General features: G+C 34.2%; 1 protein-coding gene across 20 annotated transcripts in view; it reads left to right on the top strand.

Annotated features, from left to right (window-relative positions):
- VRK2 (VRK serine/threonine kinase 2) overlaps positions 1-23,252 on the top strand; it is a 114,798-nt gene that overhangs the window by 41,443 nt on the left and 50,103 nt on the right. For all 20 annotated transcript variants that reach the window (XM_515492.9, XM_009442495.4, XM_009442496.4 and 17 more), the window contains 2 exons: positions 324-429; positions 1,614-1,706. In XM_515492.9, the coding sequence (XP_515492.3) occupies positions 324-429; positions 1,614-1,706 (199 nt within the window). The remainder of the gene's footprint in view (positions 1-323; positions 430-1,613; positions 1,707-23,252) is intronic.

Raw genomic sequence — 23,252 nt, 5'->3', positions numbered from 1 at the left:
TCAAGGCCATATGGCAAGAAAGTCATGGAGTCAAAATGAATTGCATTCAGTACTATCTAATTTAAAAAGATTTTTTCATTATGTAAAACAGTGTGAATGGTTCAATACAGCATTCTCTTATAGAAAACCAGCTGCAAAGTAAATATTGAGCAGTTTCTGCAAAAGAATAGCAGAATTATGAACGTGCATTCATTCTCTAATGGTTTAGATTGCATTATACTTAGTTGTTAGGTTGAGCGTAATTTTTCTTGTTTCAAATTAAATAGACAGTTTCAAGCATTACTTTCTCAGGATGATCTCTTTTTGATGCTTTTTTCTTACAGTTACAGATTTATGGTAATGGAAAGACTAGGAATAGATTTACAGAAGATCTCAGGCCAGAATGGTACCTTTAAAAAGTCAACTGTCCTGCAATTAGGTATCCGAATGGTAAGAATTACTTATTTCGCATGCTCTATTTCCAAATTGTTTACTTCTTGCAATATAGAAATCTTTTCCCTTTGTGGAATTATTAGAGAATGAATGATTATTGCCCTAGAGACATCAGTTATTAGGAGTAGAGGCTATTTTGGTGAAATTGATAACAATGGGCTCTGTAAGTGACAGAATGTGCTGTGTATGGCACTGCAAACTCAATTAGGCTTTGGTTCTCCAGTCTGATCTTCTTTTTCCTTAGAGCTTTGTTTTACATACCAGAACAAGCTTTCATTGCTGTAAGAATAACCTTTCTTTTGTCAGTTATAACAATGCAAATTATGGCAAAATATATTGTCAGACATTTTAAACATGTGATGGTAGGGGGGTGCTATGAAGTCTTTATTATGAGTTTGGGATGGTGGCAATAATTAGTTGTGGCAATGAATAAAATATACTTTGCCAAAGCAGAAGCAATGAACTCTTAATAGCACTCAGGCACACATTTGTTTATACTACATATTTGTCTTATATGTTTGCATTTGGTTTGTTTAAGTCTCATTTTTTCACTTTTGAGTAGCATGAAGCTGCTTATGCCAGATTGGAATGCAGCAAATAGAATGCATTAATTTTCTCATTTATCCATCCTCGAAGCCAGCAAATGTTTATTGAGTACTAAGTGTATGTAACATGCAAGGCTGAAGGGCTTTAGAGATGAAGCTAAGGAGTTTTCTATTACCATACAGAGGAAGAATACCTTTCCCTTTGCTCATGGACATGGCATTTTGTTCTGAGATTCTCAAGGCTTGATTTATAATTATTGCTTAGGTGAGGAATTGCTGAGTGGGCTTCAAGATTATTTCACCATAGATCTCTGATTTTATGCTATGTTTTTCCTCTTTGTGCAGTGCGGTTTGGCTACTGGGCTATCAGGAATTAGGCATAAGCATTTTTGAATCTTGATTTTCTTCCTTCGGAACTTCAACTAAAATACTTGATTTTTGAGGATCATTTTACTTTTTTCTAGGATGAGCAACCAGAAGATGTGATATTTTAGAATAATTAACCAGTAATTGTGAAATACATCGCTTTGTCATTGTTAATATGAAAAAACCCATGTTATTCTATATTCAAAATGTTGAAATTGATCATGAGTTCTAAATAGCAGTAAACCTTATTTTATCTATTTATTTTCACAGTTGGATGTACTGGAATATATACATGAAAATGAATATGTTCATGGTGATATAAAAGCAGCAAATCTACTTTTGGGTTACAAAAATCCAGACCAGGTAAATACATACTTTTGCTTTTAATAAAGGTCTTTAATGTATGAAAGTGAAACATTCAGAAAACAAACTTCTAACCCAGAAGAGTTTACAAATGAGGGCGTAACATGATGAATGTTGTAATTTATCTTACCTGCTTATCTAATTTAATCTTTGTACCAAACTAATGAGTAATTAGGATGAGAAACTGAGAGTCAGAGGGGTTAAATAATATGTTAATGGCCACACAGTTAAGAAGTGGCTGAGCAGGAATTTGAATTTCTGAGCAAATATAGATAAGCAAAGAACCATCAAAATCCAGTGGGAGTAGAGATGGATTTATGTAGAGGTTAAAACGCTGTCATATTAGTTCATCATTTCCTACTGTATAACCAATTAAGTTTTAAGCAGAGAGGCCGGGCGCGGTGGCTCATGCCTGTAATCCCAGCACTTTGAGAGGCCGAGGTGAGTGGATCACCTGAGGACAGGAGTTTGAGACCAGCCTGGCCAACATGGTGAAACCCTGTCTCTACTAAAAATACAAAAATTAGCCGGGTGTGGTGGTGGGTGCCTGTAATCCCAGCTACTCAGGAGGCTGAGGCAGGAGAATTGCTTGAACCCAGGAGGCGGATGTTGCAGTGAGCTGAGATGGTGCCATTGCACTCCAGCCTGGGCAATAAGAGAGAAACTCCATCTCAAAAAAAAAAAAAAAAAAAAAAAAAAAGTTTTAAGCAAGCTTTTCCATTAAAACTTTGTGTAATGATGAAAATATTCTGTTTCACTGTCCAATATGGTAGCCATTAGCAATATGTGGCTAAGTACTTAAAATGTGGTCAGTACAGTACCAACTGCTGATGAGTATTTGGAGTAACAGGAACTCTCATTTGTTGCTCATGGAAATTTGTTGCTAATGGAAATGCAAAATGATACAGCCACTTTGGAAGACAGTTGGGCAGTTACTTAGAAAGCTAGACACTCTTAACATAACAAGCAGCAGTTGTGCTCATTAATATTTACCCAAATGAGTTGAAAACTTACATCCACACAAAAACCTGCACGTGAATGCTTATAGTCGGTTTATTCATACTCATCAAAACATTGAAGTAACCAAGATGTCTTTGAGTAGGTGAATGGATAAACTGATACATCCAGATAATGGAATATTACTCATTGCTAAATAGAAATGAACTTTTCAGCCATGAAAAAACATGGAAGAAACCTAAATGTATTTTACTATGTAAAAGAAGCCAATCTGAAAAGTCTAGTTACTATACAATTTCAACTATATGACATTCTGGAAAAGGCAAAACTATAGAGACAGTAAAAAGATCAATTTTTTACTATCTCCCTAGGTTAGAAGGGAGAGGAAGGATGAATGAGTGAAGCACAGTGGATTTTTAGGTCAGTGAAACTATTCTGCGTGATACCATAATGGTGAATACATGTCATCATTTGGTTGTTAAGATCCATAGAATGGACAAGACCAAGAGTGAACATAATGTAAACTGTGGCTTTTGGATGATAATGATTGTCATTCTTGGTTCATTCACTATAAAAAATGTGCTACTCTAGTGAGGGATGTTGATAGCGGAGAGACTTTGTGTGGGCTTGAGGTATATGGGAACTCACTGTATTTTCCACTCAGTTTTACCTACATTGCTCTAAATTTACCTAAATCAAACCTAAAACTTCTCTAAAAAATATAGTCTGTTTAAAAAATGTAGATTATATTTTTAATATTAAAATATTAATATTGAGAAACTGAATTTTTAATTTAACTTAATTTAAACTTAAATAACAATATACCTAGTTGTTACTGTATTATCACGTTTAAAGAGTTAAATGATTGAGTCTATAAAAAATTAGAAAAAATATAATTGAATATTTGATCTCTGCATTGGTTAAATTTCTTAATAAAAATTTTTTCAAAATGAAAGGTGAGTGAGAAACTGGGAAATAGATAGATAACAAATATTTGAGAATATCTAGCCGGTACTAAAAAAAAAATTAAGAAAAACACTAAATACCTTGTTAAAGCGATGATCGAAAAGAATGAATAAACAGAACAGAGAAGGAATATGACTGTCCTAAACAGGAAAAAAGGCTACCTTTGTGAAAAATGAGAAGATAAGGAGACCAAAACAGCGAGGCACCCTTTTTAAAGGACTTATCAAATTGGAGAGGTCTAAAATAATAGTCTGATAATATTGAGGCTGATAAAGGTACCAGCACTTTTAGAATGCCCTTTGGAAATGTAAATTAAATGGTATAAGAAAGTTAGTGGAAGGGAATTTGGCAATATCTGCATACTTTTCAAAGATTAGGTTTTTTGAGATATAATTTACAAACAGTAAATGTCACCCTTTTAAATGTACAGTTTGATATCTTTTGACAGATGTATATATCATGTAACCACTACTGCCACCAAAATGTAGAACATTTCTTTCATTCCCAAAAGTTCTCTCATTCCTGTTTAGAGTCAGTCCCCTTCTCCTGGCATTGCTCCCAGCCCCAGGAGATGATTTCTGTCCCTATATTTTTACATTTCCAGGAATGGTATATAAGTGGAATTGTAAGGTATGTACTGTTTTGGGTCTGTTTTCCTTCACTTAACATAATGCTTTTGAGATTTATCTTTGTAGGTCATTAGTAGTTCATTCCTTTTTATTGCTGAGTAGTATTCTGTTGAAAACTGCTACAATTTCTGTTCACCTGTTGATGGCTATCTGGGTTGTTTTCAGTTTTTGACAGTTATAAATAAAGTTGCTATAAGCTAAGCATTCACATACAGCCTTTTGTGGAGACATATGTTTCACTTTCTTTTGAGTAAATAACTAGGAGTGGAATTTCTGGGTCATATGAAAGTGTATGTTTCGCATGGAAACTGCCAAGTTGTTTTCTGGAGTGACTGTACCATTAAACATTCCCATCAGCAATGTGTGATATCTCATTTGCTCCACCTGGTTTCATTTTTTTTTCCATACTTTAAGTTATAGGGTACATGTGCACAATGTGCAGGTTTGTTATATATGTATACATGTGCCATGTTGGTGTGCTGCGCCCATGAACTTGTCATTTATATTAGGTATATCTCCTAATGCTATCCCTCCTTCTTCCCCCGACCCCATGACAGGCCCCGGTGTGTGTTGTTCCCCTTCCTGTGTCCAAGTGTTCTCATTGTTCAATTCCCACCTATGAGTGAGAACATGCGGTGTTTGGTTTTTTGTTCTTGCGATAGTTTCCTGAGAATGATGGTTTCCAGCTTCATCCATGTCCCTACAAAGGACATGAACTCATCCTTTTTTATGGCTGCATAGTATTCCATGGTGTATATGTGCCACATTTTCTTAATCCAGTCTATCATTGTTGGACATTTGGGTTGGTTACAAGTCTTTGCTATTGTGAATAGTGCTGCAATAAACATACATGTGCATGTGTCTTCATAGCAGCATGATTTATAATCCTTTGGGTATATACCCAGTAATGGGATGGCTGGGTCAAATGGTGTTTCTAGTTCTAGATCCCTGAGGAATCGCCACACCGACTTCCACAATGATTGAACTAGTTTACAGTCCCACCAACAGTGTAAAAGTGTTCCTATTTCTCCACATCCTCTCCAGTGCCTATTGTTTCCTGACTTTTTAATGATTGCCATTCTAACTGGTGTGAGATGGTATCTCATTGTGGTTTTGATTTGCATTTCTCTGATGGCCAGTGATGATGAGCATTTTTTCATGTGTTTTTTGGCTGCATAAATGTCTTCTTTTGAGAAGTGTCTGTTCATATCCTTCACCCACTTTTTGATGGGGTTGTTTGTTTTTTTCTTGTAAATTTGTTTGAGTTCATTGTAGATTCTGGATATTAGTCCTTTGTTAGATGAGTAGGTTGCGCAAATGTTCTCCCATTCTGTAGGTTGCCTGTTCACTCTGATGGTAGTTTCTTTTGCTGTGCAGAAGCTCTTTAGTTTAATTAGATCCCATTTGTCAATTTTGGCTTTTGTTGCCATTGCTTTTGGTGTTTTAGTCATGAAGTCCTTGCCCATGCCTATGTCCTGAATGGTATTGCCTAGGTTTTCTTCTTGGGTTTTTATGGTTTTAGGTCTAACATTTAAGTCTTTAATCCATCTTGAATTAATTTTTGTATAAGGTGTAAGGAAGGGATCCAGTTTCAGCTTCCTACATATGGCTAGCCAGTTTTCCCAGCACCATTTATTAAATAGGGAATCCTTTCCCCATTGCTTGTTTTTGTCAGGTTTCTCAAAGATCAGATGGTTGTAGATGTGTGATATTATTTCTGAGGGCTCTGTTCTGTTCCATTGGTCTATATCTCTGTTTTGGTACCAGTACCATGCTGTTTTGGTTACTGTAGCCTTGTAGTATAGTTTGAAGTCAGGTAGCCTGATGCCTCCAGCTTTGTTCTTTTGGCTTAGGATTGTCTTGGCAATGCAGGCCCTTTTTTGGTTCCATATGAACTTTAGAGTAGTTTTTTCCAGTTCTGTGAAGAAAGTCATTGGTAGCTTGATGGGGATGGCATTGAATCTATAAATTACCTTGGGCAGTATGGCCATTCTGATGATATTGATTCTTCCTATCCATGAGCATGGAATGTTCTTCCATTTGTTTGTGTCCTCTTTTATTCCATTGAGCAGTGGTTTGTAGTTCTCCTTGGAGAGGTCCTTCACATCCCTTGTAAGTTGGATTCCTAGGTATTTTGTTCTCTTTGAAGCAATTGTGAATGGGAGTTCACTCATTATTTGGCTCTCTGTTTGCCTATTATTGGTGTATAAGAATGCTTGTGATTTTTGCACATTGATTTTGTATCCTGAGACTTTGCTGAAGTTGCTTATCAGCTTAAGGAGATTTTGGGCTGAGACGATGGGGTTTTCTAAATAATCATGTCATCTGCAAACAGGGACAATTTGACTTCCTCTTTTCCTAATTGAGTACCCTTCATTTTTTAAACTTAAAGCTCTCTTATTCATTACACTTTATTATAAGTGGTTTTCCAGTTGTTCCAACACTATTTATTTTAAAATATCTTTGCTTCAGTAATATTAGTTGTTACTTTTGTCATATACTCAGTTTCCTCATGTACTTGGTTTTATTTCTGTACTTTCTGTTGAATCGCACTGATTTGTCTATTTATATAACAATACCAGCCATAAATACTTTTGCATTAATTTCTGAAGCTTTATAATGTAATTTAACATTGGATTGGACTAGTAGTTCCCTGTAGTTCTCCATTTTCAGTGTTATCTTAGCTATTTATACTGGATTTTCTGTATTATTTTGTTTAGTTTCATTTAAAAGGAATACTTGTGCTGGGCGCCGTGGCTCACGCCTGTAATCTCAGCACTTTGGGAGGCTGAGGCAGGTGGATCACGAGGTCAGGAGATCGAGACCATCCTGGCTAACATGGTGAAACCCCACCTCTACTAAAAATACAAAAATTATCCGGGCGTGGTGGCAGGTGCCTGTAGTCCCAGCCACTCGGGAGGCTGAGGCAGGAGAATGGCGTGAACCCGGGAGGCGGAGCTTGCAGTGAGCCAAGATTGCGCCACTGCACTCCAGCCTGGGTGACAGAGCGAGACTCCGTCTCAAAAAAAAAAAAAAAAAAAAAAATATTTGTTGGCATTTTCATTGAAATTATGTTAAGTTTTAAAATTGATTTGGGGGAGACCTCACATCTGTATGATTTATAGATGTTCATATAAGAACAAGGAACGTTTCTGTTTTTCATCAATTTTGCATTAGGTCATTAGGATTATTTTAAAGCTTTCCTCTTACTGGTTTTGCATATTTCTTATTATGTTTGTTTCAAAATATTATACCTTTTTGTTGATATTGTCAGTGGATTTATTCTATTATTTCTTATGATTTTTGTTTATATATATGAAGAATTTTTATTTCCATGCATTAATTTTATATCCTGTTAATTTACGGAATTATTTGTGGTTCAGAGTGGTTTTAGTAATGGTTCTTTAGAGTTTTCTTAGAAAACTGTCATATGCAAGTAGATACAGTAGTTTTTCTTCTTTTACAGTTCTTGTATTTAATTTGTCTTGTCTAATTGCATTGTCTAATACATTCAATACAGTATTAAATAGTAAGAAATGTAATCATCTTTTACTCTTCTTAATCTTATTGGAAATGCCTGAAGTATTACCCCATTAAATGTGATGATGGCTTTAGGACTAAGGTTTGTGTATATGTTTGTGAATATATGTGTGAATATGAGTGTGTGTGTATCTGTTTATAAAGTCAAGAAAATATCTGTCAGCGCTTATGTTCTTGAATGTGTTTTATTTTTATGGAATGGGTATTGAATTTTTTCAGAGTCTTGTTTAACATCTATAGAAGTAATCATATTTGTCTCAAATCTTTTAATATGGTATAATATATTGCTGAGCTTCTAATATTGAACCAACCTTTTAAGGAATAAATCTCAATGTGTTATGGCATAATATTAGTATAATGTTGAAGTTCATTAATATTTTATGATGTGATTTCATATTGATATTCGTAAGTGATATTGATCCATAGTTTTCTAATTTTGCTCTGTTTTTATCATATTTTGGTACCAATATATTTGGTTCATAAAAAGAATTTGGAGGTTTTATTTTCTGTGTTTTAGAACTATTTCTGTTACATTGGAACCGTCTGGTCTTTGAATGTGAAACTATTTGATTCTTTTGCTTTTCTGCGTGGTAGTTCTTTGTGATTCTCTACTTTTTTCAGAAATTGGTTAAGTTCTTTATCTCTATTTGAGTGTCTGTTTTAGTTGTTATTCATGTTATCTGTTTTTTCAATTTTATTTGTGCGGTGGTCTGCATTGTAGTTTCTTATGACTTAAATTTTTCGTACTTCAGTGATTGTTTCTCTCTAGTTATTTTAAATTTTATTTTGCTTTCTCCCTTTTTCTATCCTTATGAAGGTGGCCAGTAGTAGTCCCTTTTGTTAGTTTTTCAACAAAGTTCAATTTTGACTCATTAATGAGATTTTTTCTTTTTTCTTATTATTAATTTCTGACTTTTTCTTTATCTTGTCTTCATATATACTCTTTTAGTTTTACCTTTCTCTTCTTTTTCTAGTTCTCCAATTGGATGTCCTTCCATAAGAGTTTAAGGCTATGAATTTTCCTCCCTTATTGTTTTATATTATATCTAATTGATTTTGATATGTAATGTTTTTGTTCTCTTTATTCTTTGGAAAGTTTGTATTTTTCTTTCACCAAAAAAGTAGTTCAGTAGGAAATTCTTAAATTTTTATGTGGAAGGGCCTTTAAATATTGTTTTTATTAATGCCTAGACTTATCACAATATTATTATGATATTGTTTATAATAAGTTTACTCTTTGGAATGCACTGATGCTTTAATTGTGACTTAAAAGCTGATCAGTTTTTGTCAGTCTTCCATGTTTGCTTGAGAAAAAGGTAGTCTTATTTTCAGAGTGTAAAATGCAGCAAAAATCCAAAAGATCTACCTTATTCACTGTATTGTTTATGTCATCTGTATCTTTATTTACTTTTGTAAAAGGCAGCAAAAATCCAAAAGATCTACCTTATTCACTGTATTGTTTATGTCATCTATATCTTTATTTACTTTTTGTCCACCTAAGCTGTTTTGTACGAACAGTGGTGTTTAAACGTCTACTCTTATTAGTGTTTCTCTCTGTCTCCTTGTTCTCCTATAGTTTTTTTTTAAATAAAAATTATTGCTGTTATTTGGTATACATTTGTCACTATATTTGCTGTGTTTTCATCTTGTTTTATGTGTTTTTTTTTAATCTTTCAAGTTTTTTAGGGGGAGAGGGACTATTTATGAAAGTTTGTAATTTTTATTGTAGTACTTGCTACGACAACAGTAGTTGTATCATATTTAGCAGAGCAAATGTAGTTTGTCCCCTATACTGGTTTGGTTAAAAATGTAAATTAAAAATTAAAATTTTAAATTAAATTATACAGTCATGTACCATATTATGATGTTTTAGTCAGCAACGGACCACATATACAACAGTGGTCCTGTAAGATTATAATGGAGCTGGAAAGTTTCTATTGCCTAGTAATATCACAGCCATAGTAATGCCATAGGGCAACACATTACTCATGTGTTTGCAGTAATGCTGGTATAAACAAACCTGTGCTGCTCTTTGTATGAAAGTATAGCACGTAACAATTATGTACACTATATAGTACTTGATAATGATAATAAACAACTATGTTACTAGTTTATATGTTTATTTATTATACTATTATTATTTTAGAGTATATTCCTTCTACTTATATAAAAAAAAGTTAACTGTAAAACAGCCTCACACAGGCCCTTCAGAAGGTATTCCAGAAGATTGTTTGTTATCATAGGAGAGGACAGCTCCATGCATGTTATTGCCCCTGAAGACCTTCCAGGGGGATGAGATGTAGCAGACAGTGATATTCATGATCTTCACCATGTGTAGGTCTAGGCTAATGTGTGTGTGATTGTGTCTTATTTTTTAACAAAAAGGTTTAAAAAAATAAAAAAGAAAATAAATATAGAAAAAGCCTACAGAATAAGGATATAAAGAAAGTATTTTTGTATAGCTATACAATGTTTGTTTAAAGCTAAGTGTTATGACAAAAGAGTCAAAAAGTTTTAAAAAAATAAATTGTTTATAAAGTATGGTATGGTAAGCTAAGGTTAATTTATTATTGCAGAAAGAAAAAAACTGTAAACACATTTAATGTAGCCTACGTGTACAGTGTTTTATAAGTCTACAGTAGCATACAGTAATGTCCTAGGCCTTCACATTCACTCACCACTCACTCACTGACTCATCCAGAGTAACTTCCAGTCCTGTAAGTTCCATTCGTGGTAAATGCCCTATACAGCTATACCATTTTCAAATCTTTTATATGGTACTTTTAATATACCTTTTTCTGTTTAGATATATTTAGATACACAAATGCTATTGTGTTACAGTTGTCTACAGTATTTACTATAGTAACATGCTGTACAGGTTTGTAGCCTAGGAGCTATAAGTTGTACCATATAGCCTAGGTGTGTAGAAGGCTGTACTATCAGGGGTTGTGTAAGTACACTCTAGGATGTTCATACAATGATGAAATTACCTAACAATACATTTCTTAGAACATATCCCTGTCATTAAGCAATGCATGACTATATTAAGAAACATGTACTTACAGAAGTGATACGTCTTAAGAAAAGACAATAAAAATCCATTTTAACTAACTTTTTGGTCATTTATTGTGTTAGGCATTATGTTGTATGCTTTAATAATATTATGTTTATAATTACAAATTTGTGCTTCATTGATAGGTAGGTAGATATTATCCTCTTGGACCACCTAACCTAAATTTTTAAGCTCTCTTTGAAACCTTGCTGATTTTGGAATATGATATGGTGTTGCACAATCGATAACTAGAACAGTGGCCTTATAAGGGCTGATCTAGTGTTTGGAAAACAAATGTATCCTTCTGGTTTCCTTACTTATAATGGAATTATCAAAAATGATAGTGGTGTTTTGAGTAATGCCCACTTGCCTATATCTCCCAGTGTCACTTGGAGGAAGTTGATGCAGTTTGAGATTACAACTTTTATTTCAGTGGTGCAGATGCTCACATCTGGAAAGGCACCTCTTTGTTTATCAGAGACATATTCTTTTCATGCAACAGCTTATATGAAGCCTTTCTTAATGATTCTAGTCTATACTGAGCTTTTCCTTTTTCTAATTTCCTATAGCTCCTAATGTATATTTTAAGCCTGTGAGTGCTCAGGTCTCACATGCCTTCGTGTTGTCTTACATTCTGAACTAGAATGAACTCCTGAGATATACTTCTTTTATATTCCTCGCAGCATGTGTATTTGTATTCCTTTCCTATAACCCTTTAAGAAATACTTTATTGACTGCTTAAGGCATGAGGCCAGTCTTGATGCAATATCTGTCATCTCAGTGCCAGGAATACCTTGATTGTAGAGCTCCTTGCCCCATTATGCTGCATGTGTTTCTGTTCTCAAGCTGCCTACTAGGTCAAAGAGGATGGCCCTCACAGGTAGAGAATAATTCTTCATGTCAACATGTGAATGTTAGTATACCTGTGTTCTTTAAAAACACTTGTCACAGTGCCTTCTTGATTCCTGGCGATTGTGGTGGACTAAGAGTCAAGAGACTAGGTTCTAGTTTCAGCACTGCCATTAAGCAGAATTGCAAATTACTTAACCTGTATAGGTTTTGGCTTTCTAGTGTATAAAATATGAGATTTCAACTAAGTGATCTGAAAGGTTCCTTCTAGCTCTAAAATTCTATGATTTTATGAAAATGTGTTCTCCAAATACTTAAAGCTCATTGCAGAAGGTAATGTTTCTTATAGTGTTTCCAAAGTGTCTTGCCTATTGTTGTACAGTTAAGGAAGTTGAAAAGTAGAAAAAAATTTAGTGATCTGGAAGAAGGAGTTGTAATACCTGACCTGTATCTGGTGGCAAAATACTTACTTTCAAAGTTCCTAGGATATTCGTAGGGCAGGGTCATAAGCCTCATTAAATCCGCTTGTTTACTGTTTGCTGAAGGGAATTCTAACACAATCCATTTATCAATCCAGGTTGCTTGTAAAATGGAGTGTGAATGTGTTTGTAAGAATTTTGCATGGAATGTGCACATAATATGGTCACTATTTAGAAGTAGTGTTTCTTGTGTTCAACATCTATAAAATTTAGTTTTAATCACTTCTATATATAAAGAATATAAAATTTACTTACTGTAATATCTATATTTTATTATCTCTAGAATAGTGTTATATATTTTAGCTTAATGATACTATAATATTACTAGGTGGTATAGCTGGTGAGACTCCTTTAAAGTGGATAGGGTTTATGTGGATAGCATTATAGTATAGATTAACATGCATGTTATTCTTTCCTTCCTTGTGAGGTTCTGCTGTATGTTTTCAGATAAGCAAAGAGACTTTGGAAGTAGTTCCTGTGATTTTAATTATTTGGACTTTTAAAATTAATATTTTATGAGTTTTACATTAATAGGATTATTTTAAAATTATATACTTTCACTTAATTTTTCTTTGTCTCAGTATAACTGTCATATGAATACATTGTTTTTGAACTTTGATAATTTGCTATATATCTAGATTTTGTGGATCAGTTCTATAAACTGTTTTAAGGTTCTCTCAGTATTATTTTTCAAAGAAAAATAAACTCTATGCTAAATTTTATTTCCATCTAACTTTGTGTAATGTGTTAATACTGCTATTTTACTAAACATCAATTTGTTTATTAAAGTATTTTAAAATTGTTTAATCAAATGCATTTTTTAGGTGAATAGTGTTCCTATTGTCCAAATATATTCTTAACATGGGCCAAACCAGATTAGAGCCATATTAAAAAATTCTTGTTTTGAAATCCTATGTAAATGATAGCTATCTGAATATGGGCTACTAGAGTCTTATTATTATTGGAGGGTAGTGATGGATGGAAAATATTGAAGAAAACAGCATAATAATTATGATTTAGAATCCATGGTTTCGATATTTAAAATATTTTGTGAGGCTTCTTTTCCAGTGCTCGTAAGATTCCGAGGCAAGTAAGAAGCTGTTAGATATATAATTTTCCCTGCAGAACAATGTGATTTTTTCAGTTTTTTATTTTGAAAATTTTTAAACATACTGAAAAATAGAGAACTCCGTATGACTATCACTTTTAAATTTTTTATCTATTTTTGATGGAAATATTTTAAAGTAAATTATAGATATCATTACATTTTACTTAAATACTTTAGTATGTATGCATCTCCAAAAACTAAGGACAATTCACTATATTATCAGAATGTGATTACTACTCTTAACAAACTTCACAGTCATTCCTTAATGTCAGGTACAGTTTTATCTTCCATTTTCTTCTTTATCCTAAAATATGAGAATATAGAAATACAGATTAATTATTCTAATTGTACTTAAGCTCTCTTTTTCTTTTTTTGTGACTTTTTTTAGTGGACTTCTCTGTGCCACACTTTCTCTTTCTGTAAATCCAGCAGCCTAGATCATGTGATTTCTTTGGTCCCTTTTATCTCTCATAGCCTCTGTCTGACTCACTGGGTAGAACTGGTTGTTAGCTAAAATCTGATTTAGGAAACTGCTGGTATAGAACCAGGTGAATGTGATCTCTTTGATATATATGTACATCAGGAGAGCATGTTTCTTATCTTATAAATAGGAAAACAGGGATTGTGTTTATTTCAACTTATATTTCCAGAAGCTGGTATAGAGCATGAAACATAATAAGCATTCAATAAGTGATGAGGGCACAATGAGAAATTAAATAGATTAATGCATAAATGAATTTGTTAATCAGTGTTCAGGAGTAACAGGTCAAGCCAACCAAGTAGAGCTGGATATACTGTATATAGCCAGGTATAGTAACTAAGTCATCTGTAGATTTCTTAAATTCCCATTGGGAAAGATCTACCCAATGTGTCAAAAGATCTTTACTATTTAATATAGCCATTATGACTATTTCCTTGCAGAAAACTCTATTAGCACATTCACATAGAGAAACTGACTATGGGAACTGCTGTGGGTTGAATTGTACCTTCTCAAAAGCTGTTAAAGCATCATGAGGAAAAAGCCCTCACATATTAATATTAACCTTGAATATAAATGGATTAAATACTCCAATTAAAATACACAGATTGCCAGAATGGATTTTTTTTAAAAAATGAACCAACTATATACTAGTTACAAGAAACTCACCTTGCTGGTAAAGACACTTATAGATTGAAGGCCAAGGGATTGAAAAAGATATTCCACGCAAGCAGAAACCAAAAGCAAGCAGGAGTAGCCATGCTTGTATCAGATAAAACAGGCTTTAAATCAAAAACAGTTAAAAAAAAAAAAAGACAAAGGAGGTTATTATATAATGATAAAACAATTCAACAAGAGGCTATACCAGTCGTAAATATACATGCCCTGAACTCAGGAGCAGCCGGATTCATAAAACAATATTACGAGACCTAAATAAAGAGATAGCAATACAATAATAATGGGAGACTTCAACACCCCACTCACAGCACCAGACAGATCATTGAGACAGAAAATCAGCAAGGAAACTAGACTTAATTGAACATTAGATCAAAAGGATGAAACAGATATTCCAAGAGCTGCAGAATATACATTTTACTCATCATCACAGGGAACATTCTCCAAGATAGACTGTATGTTAGGCCACAAAACTAGCCTCAATACATTTTAAAAAATCAAAATCATATCAAGTGTCACCACAGTGGAATAAAACTAGAAATTAATACCATGAGTAATTATTGAAACTATACAAATACATGGAAATTAAACAACACATTCCTCGCTGATCTTTGGATCAATGATGAAATTCAGATAAAAATTTTAAAATTTTTGAAATGAATGAAAATGGAGACACAACATACCAAAGCCTTTGGGATACAGAAAAAAGCACTGCTAACAGGGAAGTTTATATCTTTAAGTGTGTACTTCAAAAAAAGAAATCACAAATTAACCAAACATCACATCTCAAAAAAATAGAAAAACAAGAACAAACCATACCCATAGCTAGCAGAAGAAAATAAATAGCAAAGATCAGAGCAGGACTAAGTGAAATTGAGACCAAAAAATAAATAAATAAATAAAAATTAAAATAAAAAAATCAACAAAATGAAAAGTTTGTTCTTTAAAAAGAAAAACTAAATTGATAAACTACTGGCTACACTAACCAAGAATAGAGAAGATCCAAATACACATAATCAGAAATTAAAAAGGAGACATTACAACTACTACCACAGAAATGCAAGAGATCATCAGAGACTTCTGTGAACAACTATATGCTTATAAACTAGAAAACCTAGAGGAAATGGATACATTCCTAGAAACATACAACCTCCCAAGATTGAACCAGGAAGAAATAGAAATCCTGAAGAGACCAATAAGAAAGTAGCGAGATAGAATCGGTAATAGAAAAATCTTAACAAACAAAAAAAGCCAGTAACCAGATGGATTCATTGCCAAATTCTACCAAAAGTACAAAGAAGAACTGGTACCAATCCTACTGAAACTGTTCCAAAAAATCAAGGAAGAGGAAATACTCCCTAGTTCATTCTACAAAGCCAGTGTGACCCTTATACCAAAGCTAAACAAGGACAAAACAAAAAAGAAAACGTTGGATCAATATCCCTGATGACCATAGATGCAAAATCCTCAACAAAAACTAGCAAACCAAATCCCACAGTGCATTAAAAAGATAATACACCATGATCAAATAGGTTTCATTCCAGGGATGCAAGTATTCTTGTGATGTGATTCATCACATAAGCAGAATTTAAAAAAAAACCATATGATTATACATGCAGAAAAAAAGCATGTGATAAAATTCAGCATCTCTTCATGATAGAAACCCTCAACAAACTAGACGTAGAAGGAACATACCTCAAAATAACAAAGGCCATATATGCCAACATCATACTAAATGGGGGAAAGTTGAAAGCAATCTCCCTACAAACTGGAATAAGACAAGAATGCCCACTTTTACCACTCCTATTTATCATAGTAGTGGATAGCCTAGCTAGAGCATTCAGGCAAGAGAAAGAAATGAAATACATCCAGATTGCAAAAGAAGAAATCGAATTATCTCCATTTGCCAACAATATGATCTTATATTTAGAAAACCCTAAAAACTCCTGCAAAAAACTCTTAATTTTGATAAATGAATTTAGCAAAGTTTGAGGATATAAAATCAATGTATAAAAATCAGTAGTATTTCTATACACCAATAACAGTGAAGCTAAGAACCAAATCGAAAAGGCAATTTTATTTACAGTAACTAAAAAAATGAAATAAAATACCTAAGAATATATTTAACCAAGAAAGTGAAAGATCTCTACAAGGAAAACTACAAAACAGTGGTGAAAGAAATTGTAGATGACACAAACAAATGGAAAAACATTCCATGCTTATAGATCAGAAGAATTGTTAAAATGAGCACAGTGCCCAAAACAATCTGCAGATTCAATGCAATCTCTATCCAAATACAAGCATCATTTCTCAACAGAATTAGACAAAACCATCCTGAAATTCACATAGAACTGAAAAGGGGGCCTGAATAGCCAAAGCAACCCTAAGCCCAAAGAACAAAGCTGGAGGCATCACATTACCTGACCACAAATTATACTGCAAGGCTATAGTAACCAAAACAGCATCGTTCTGGTATCAAAATAGACACATAGATCAATGGAACAGAATAGAGAACCAATAAATAAAGCTACATATCTACACCCAAGTGATTGTTGATAGAGTCAACAAAAATGCACACTGGGGAAAGGACACCCTGTTCAATAAATTGTGCTGGGAAAATTGGATTGCCATATACAGAATAATGAAAATGGACCCCTATCTCTCACCATATACAAAAATCAACTCAAGATGGATTAAAGACCTAAATGTAAGGGCTGAAACTATAAAAAATACTAGAAGTAAAACAAGGGAAAGCTCTTGTGGACATTGGTCTAGTTAAATAATTATAGACTAAGACCTGAAAAGCTTAAGCAACAAAAATAGACAAGTGGGATTTAATTAAACTGAAAAACCTCTGCACAGCAAGAGAAACAATCAACCAAGTGAACAGACAACCTGCAGAGTGGAAGAAAATATTTGCAAACAATGCATATGACAAAGGGCTAATATCCAGAATCTATAAGGAACTTGACAAGAAAAAAAAATAACCCCATTAAAAGATGGGCAAAAGACATGAACAGATATTGTTTAAAATAAGACATAAAAATAGACAATAAATATATGGAAAAAATGCTCAACATCACTAATCATCAGAGAAATGCAAATTAAAACCACACTGAGATATCATCTTATGCCAGTCAGAGTAGCTATTATGAGAAAGACAAAAAATAACATGTTTTCTAAAACCCAGATGCATACATGACCAAAGAGCAATTTATGACCAAAATATTTGAGCATCCTGCTTCACAAACTGTTACATATAGGCTTTTTTTTTCAGTTAGTGTGGGAAAATGGCATTTCTGAATTTTGAATTACTCCTTGAACTGTGTAAATTAAATGAATTAAAAGGTGCCCTTTTTTAGTGGCTCTTAAAAATCATGGAACTCCAAGGGGCTATGCAGGTAGCACTATTGCTAGCGACCTCAAATACTATCTTTGAATTTAATAGAATATGTCGTTAGTGTAAACCAAGTAAGCTACTTCCAATGCTGGTTAGTTGTGTTTTATGTAGACACAGCCTATGTATGTTGAACCTTTTTATAATATACCAATGACAGTCAAATTATATCAGCTAACATTTTGTGAGTGTCTGCTGTTTACAGATATACCAAGCTCTGATAATGCTTACTGATAAACTGAAAAGTCTTGATTAGGTTCAGATTTGAATCAGACAAAGAGGAAGACCATTAAGCCAATGCAATCCAGATTCCCCTCTTCCATTGCTTTTTTAATTTTGTTAATATACACACACAGGTTGTGTGTCTTGATTAGATTGGAAATTGAGAGTATCATAGGTTTTTTCTTATAATCCTTGAGAACTTGTGTCAAAAGGACAAGTTGGAAATAGACTGTAATTGGAAAGATTTTCTATAATAGGTGAAGGTATTTTTAGTAAAGAGGCAACTGCTAGCCTATGAACTGTTGAGGGAATTTTCCCGAGAAGTCTGGAAAGCCTGTTAAGTCACAGTCCTATTTAATCAAACAGGCTTTGATGTTTTGCTAAAAGAACCAGGTTAGAATAGAAAAGCAGATCATGAGGTCAAAATGCTATTATCATTTATAATATTACTAAATATACATCAAGGTTTTGTTTTGATACTTTAATTTATGGCAGTATTTAAGGCAGTCATAGTCTTGGTCCTAATGGGGCAGTAGATGGAATGACGCAGTAATAGAGGCACAGCTTTTCTGGTGGTTATCCAATATAATGACTTCATGAGCATGTCATTAAGTCTTTCACTCTCAAAAAATATGAAAGAATAAAATTTTCAGTTTGTAAATATGAATAGATAGTTATAAGATCTAGGAGGAAAAAATGATCCAACATACAAAGCAGATTATTTTTAAGGATAAGCACATGTTGCTTCCATCAAAACAGAAACTGCTTTTTACAGCTCACTAAAAGATAAAAGATAAACTATAGTTTTGAAAACTATATCTTCATGCTTATTCTAATAAACCTCATATTTGAAAAGTAAGCCAGCACCTCTTTAAGGTTCTGTTACTTTGTCTACACGGAATTGTGATAAAGCACTAGTATCATTTGTAGGGTTTTATTATTGGCAAACAAGGCAGGGAAATTGAGGAGAAACAAAAAAGTACTGTATGATAATACAAAACACAAATTTGCATCAAAACATAGTAGCATCTTTGAGGCTACATCCATGTTTTAACAGATATGAGTGATTCTTGTGAACATAAACATGTTGCTGCTTCATTTGGTCATATAGTGGTTTCATAAGTATGCATGTAATTTATTGTGAAGATTTTTGCCTTATGGTATTTTGTGGAAAGATAGGAAAATATTATTCCCTATTCAAATAAGATAAATGATGGCTTTTTGTTTTAAAGAAAAGCTTTAAAGTTGCTGAATACATATATATACTCTTCCCAGTGGGTTTTTCTTTTTTATTGATTGAAGACCTTTTATTTTTTTGTAAAACAGCTAACTACAATGCTGTTCATACTGCAAAGTAACTGGCCTTTTTCAGTTTCTTGTGAATCCATTCAGTTTCAAGGTCTTCTCTCTTTACGCATGATATTTTCTGGAACAATTTATGAAGTTTAAAAAGTGGTGTCTAGCTTGCCATTTTTAAAAGTCATGAATAGTGACTTTCTTCCTAGTATAATTTTCATCAGTCTCTCATTATGAGACCTTAATGGACACATTTCTCATTACAGCAAGGTGTGCTAATTAAAAAGATTTAATTGTACAAAATTGTCTAAATTATAAGGTGGTATATTGTACAACAGGAAAAATTAGTTTACTTAATATTGTTCTTCATAAGCGACCTCATTTTGAGAACTGTATATGCATCTATTCTCTCATGTGAATCTTCATTGTGGACATAAAATAGTGAACAAATGTGATTTAATGTGGGGTCACATCCCAGTGGACAGTGACATTTGTTCACGTTAGTGTCCTGCTTCTTTCTCTGCCAGCTCCAAATGTTTTTCTCCCTGTCTTCAGCTTACATTCTCCTACTTCTTATATCAACGTCGTATCAAGCATTGAGAAATGCTTCCATTTGAGCCAGTCTGGCTGCTTGCTACTCAGGATTCTCGGTTGCGTGAGAAGCAGGAAAGCAGCAGATTTTACCCTTGTTGGGAAAGAGGCCCTTTACGTCTTTCCATCAACTTTTACTCTGTCACTCAGTCCTCCATAAACGGACAAACCAGGAACTAGTTGGATTAGGGTGTTAGTCACCAGTCAGCTAGTTTGCTTTTGGTACAAAAGTGATTGAATCATTTTCTTACCAAATCTCCCCTTCCTCTTCTTACTCTCTTTTTCTCTATTTATTGAATCATCACTTACTCAGCCAGTTACACTGTTTTCAGAGTTGTCTTTGACTCTCTTTCTCTCAACCCTCTTATCCAGTAACTTGTGGATCTCTTCTTTGTCTCCCTTCTGCTCACCACTGTCCTAGTCCGAGTTCTGTTGATTGCCTGTATTGTTATATTCTCCTAAATGGACTCTCTGCATCCATTTCCTCCTTATGATGATGCCAGTGCTGATATTATTATTCTTTGCCAAAAAAATCCTTCCATGACATCTATTTGCTTACAAAAATTGTGCCCCACCTTCTTAGCATGGTTTCCAAGGCTCTCTGGAAACTGATGCAAACCTTTCTGTCTTTTTTTTTTTCCCCTGGCTTGTGTTGTGTTTCCACCAACTTCTGCGCCCTCAACACACACTGACACATGCTCTGGTTGCCCTCTTGTATGTTTCTTCTTCCCTGTCTCCATCTGTGGAAGTCTTAGAAATTATTCAGTACCCAACTTAAATGTTGCTTCTTTCTCTGAGTCTCCCTGTTAGAAATAGCCTTTCCTTGCTGTAAAATTTCATAGACTTTTATGCTTTTGTCAGAGTATATGTTACCTCTAGGCCTGTAGATGTGCTTATGCCATCTCCCTTTCTGCTATGTGAGGCATATGGAAAATAACTCAGAACTTCTGGTCAGGTTGATTTAGGTTCAAATCTCAGCTTTGCCAGTTACTAGAATTTATTTGTTTTACATAGATCACCTACCCTTACTCATCCTTTTTTCTCATTCTCAAAAGATCTTAAAACTTCTTAGGGTCATGAGGATTAAATGATTTGACTTATGTAAAGTATTTAATGCTCTGACAGCAAGTATTTGATAAGTATGCATTCATTTTTCTTTTTCTTTCTTTTTTGAAGTGTATATTTCCTGTTTATTATGCTTGGCACTCAGGTATCTGTTAAGCTTGGCACTCAGGTATCTGTTAAAAAAATTTAGTTCAGTTTGTCTAATTATTATCAATTAAATCAATTAAAATTTATTCAAACCAACTGTGCAGAAGGCCTTAGAGTAGGTGCTGTTATGGATACAAAAATGTATATATGACATTATCCCGGTCCCTCAACCCCTAGGAGCCTACAGCCTTTAACTGTGGAGCCAAAGCATAAATTTAAAAAAGCTAAATAACTTTGTACATTGTTAAAATAGCAGATTCATGTGGACAAGGTGAAAACCCAGTAAATTGCCTTGTGTTTAAAAGGACCTGTAGTAGTCCATTCCCATACTGCTATGAAAAAAAAAAAAATACCCAAAACTGGGTAATTTATAAAGAAAAGAGGTTTAATTGACTCACAGTTCTGCATGGCTGGGGAGGCACCAGGTAACTACTATCATGGCAGAAGGGGAAGCAAATATGTCCTTCTTCACATGCTGGCAAGAGAGAAGTGCTGAGGGAAAGGGTGAAAAGCCCCTTATAAAACCATCAGATCTCAGGAGAATTCACTCACTATCACAAGAACAGCATGCGGGAACCGCCCCCATGATCTAATCACTTCCCAGGGGTCCTTCCCTCAACACATGGGAATTACAATTCAGATTACAATTCAAGATGAGATTTTGGGTGGAGACACAGCCAAACCATTTCAGGTTCTACATATAAAGGCCCTTCTCTTATAACTCACCAGAGAGAGGATTTCACAGGGTTCTTTCTTTCTGTATGTAAATATATATATATATTTGGAGATGGGGTCTTACTCTGTTGCCCACAAAATCACAGGGTTCTTTTTAATCATTAGCTTTACCCATCCATCTGGAAAAATAAAGCGGTGTAAAAGCCTACAAGCATCAGGAAGCAAAGAAGACTGGAAGTACAGGCTTAACTAAGTGTAGAACTTGGGAATATGGCATACCTGTGTACAAATCTGGCCAGGTGAAATAGGAAGGTGATCTGGCCAGGTGAAATATGAAGGTGATTTTCTAGACGGGCTGCTTAGTATATGAAACTTGTGTTTTTCATGATCATACTCAAAGGCTAATTTGCTTTTCATCTTCATTCCATTCTTTAATCAAGGCTGTGATTTATTGACCCCTCTGTCATAAATTGGGGAGAACATGTATATACATGTATGTAGCAACTTTAAAGGCTTTTCTTCAAAACAGAAAGCAATCATTTATTTTAATAGGGCATAATATATTCCTATTTTTTCAATAACATACCATAATGCAAAAATCTTAACAATAAATCAAATGCATATTTACGAAAATAACTATATGACAAAAAGGGAATGAAGCATGGAATGAAGCATCAGCATGTTTATGTTCACAAGAATCATTCATATCTGTTAAAAAATATATGTAGCCTCACAGATGCTACTGTGTTTTGATACAAATTTGTGCTTTGTATTATTATACAGTACTTTTTTGTTTCTCCTCAATTTCCTTACCTTGTTTGCCAAGAATGGGGTTCTTGGGGAGGCTAATACTGAGATAGAATTAGGAGGGCAAGGGCTTTTTGGAGGCAGGAAATCTAATGCCCATGTAAGATAAAAGGGGAGGAAGCAGGATTGAACAGGGAAGGCTTCCAGAGCGGGATGTTGATCTGACACTTGTGAAAGGAAAGGGAACCAGAGGCAGAATTGAGGAGGGAGAGCTTCAGACATGATGCAGATCTGACAAAATCTCAGCGCCCACTCCCGACATTGGGGAGCTCCAGAGCAAAGCTTGCCCATTAGGAGAGACCCCAGCTATGTAGAAATAGTCACACCCTCTCCATGATCAACTGCCCAGGAAGAGTGTGGCCTTGGTGCACACGCTGTGGTAGGACCCAGTGGTCCTGCCCCTAGTGGGTGTCGACTTATTGCATTCCTTACAAGTAAAGGGCCACTTCTTTCTTGATGGGATTACACCTCAGTGGCTGCAACACTACCTTTTCAATCATAAAGTATCAAAATGGAAAGCCTGTAAAAGCGTTAGTTAAAATTAGTTGTTTATTGGAGGAGTCGAGAAGTTCACTAAAATAACAAAACCCTTGGACAGGCTGGCCTTAGTGAG

This window comes from Pan troglodytes, chromosome 12 (assembly GCF_028858775.2).
Source record: "Pan troglodytes isolate AG18354 chromosome 12, NHGRI_mPanTro3-v2.0_pri, whole genome shotgun sequence".
Classification (NCBI taxonomy): Eukaryota; Metazoa; Chordata; class Mammalia; order Primates; family Hominidae; genus Pan; species Pan troglodytes.
This window is presented reverse-complemented; position numbering and strand designations above follow the sequence as displayed.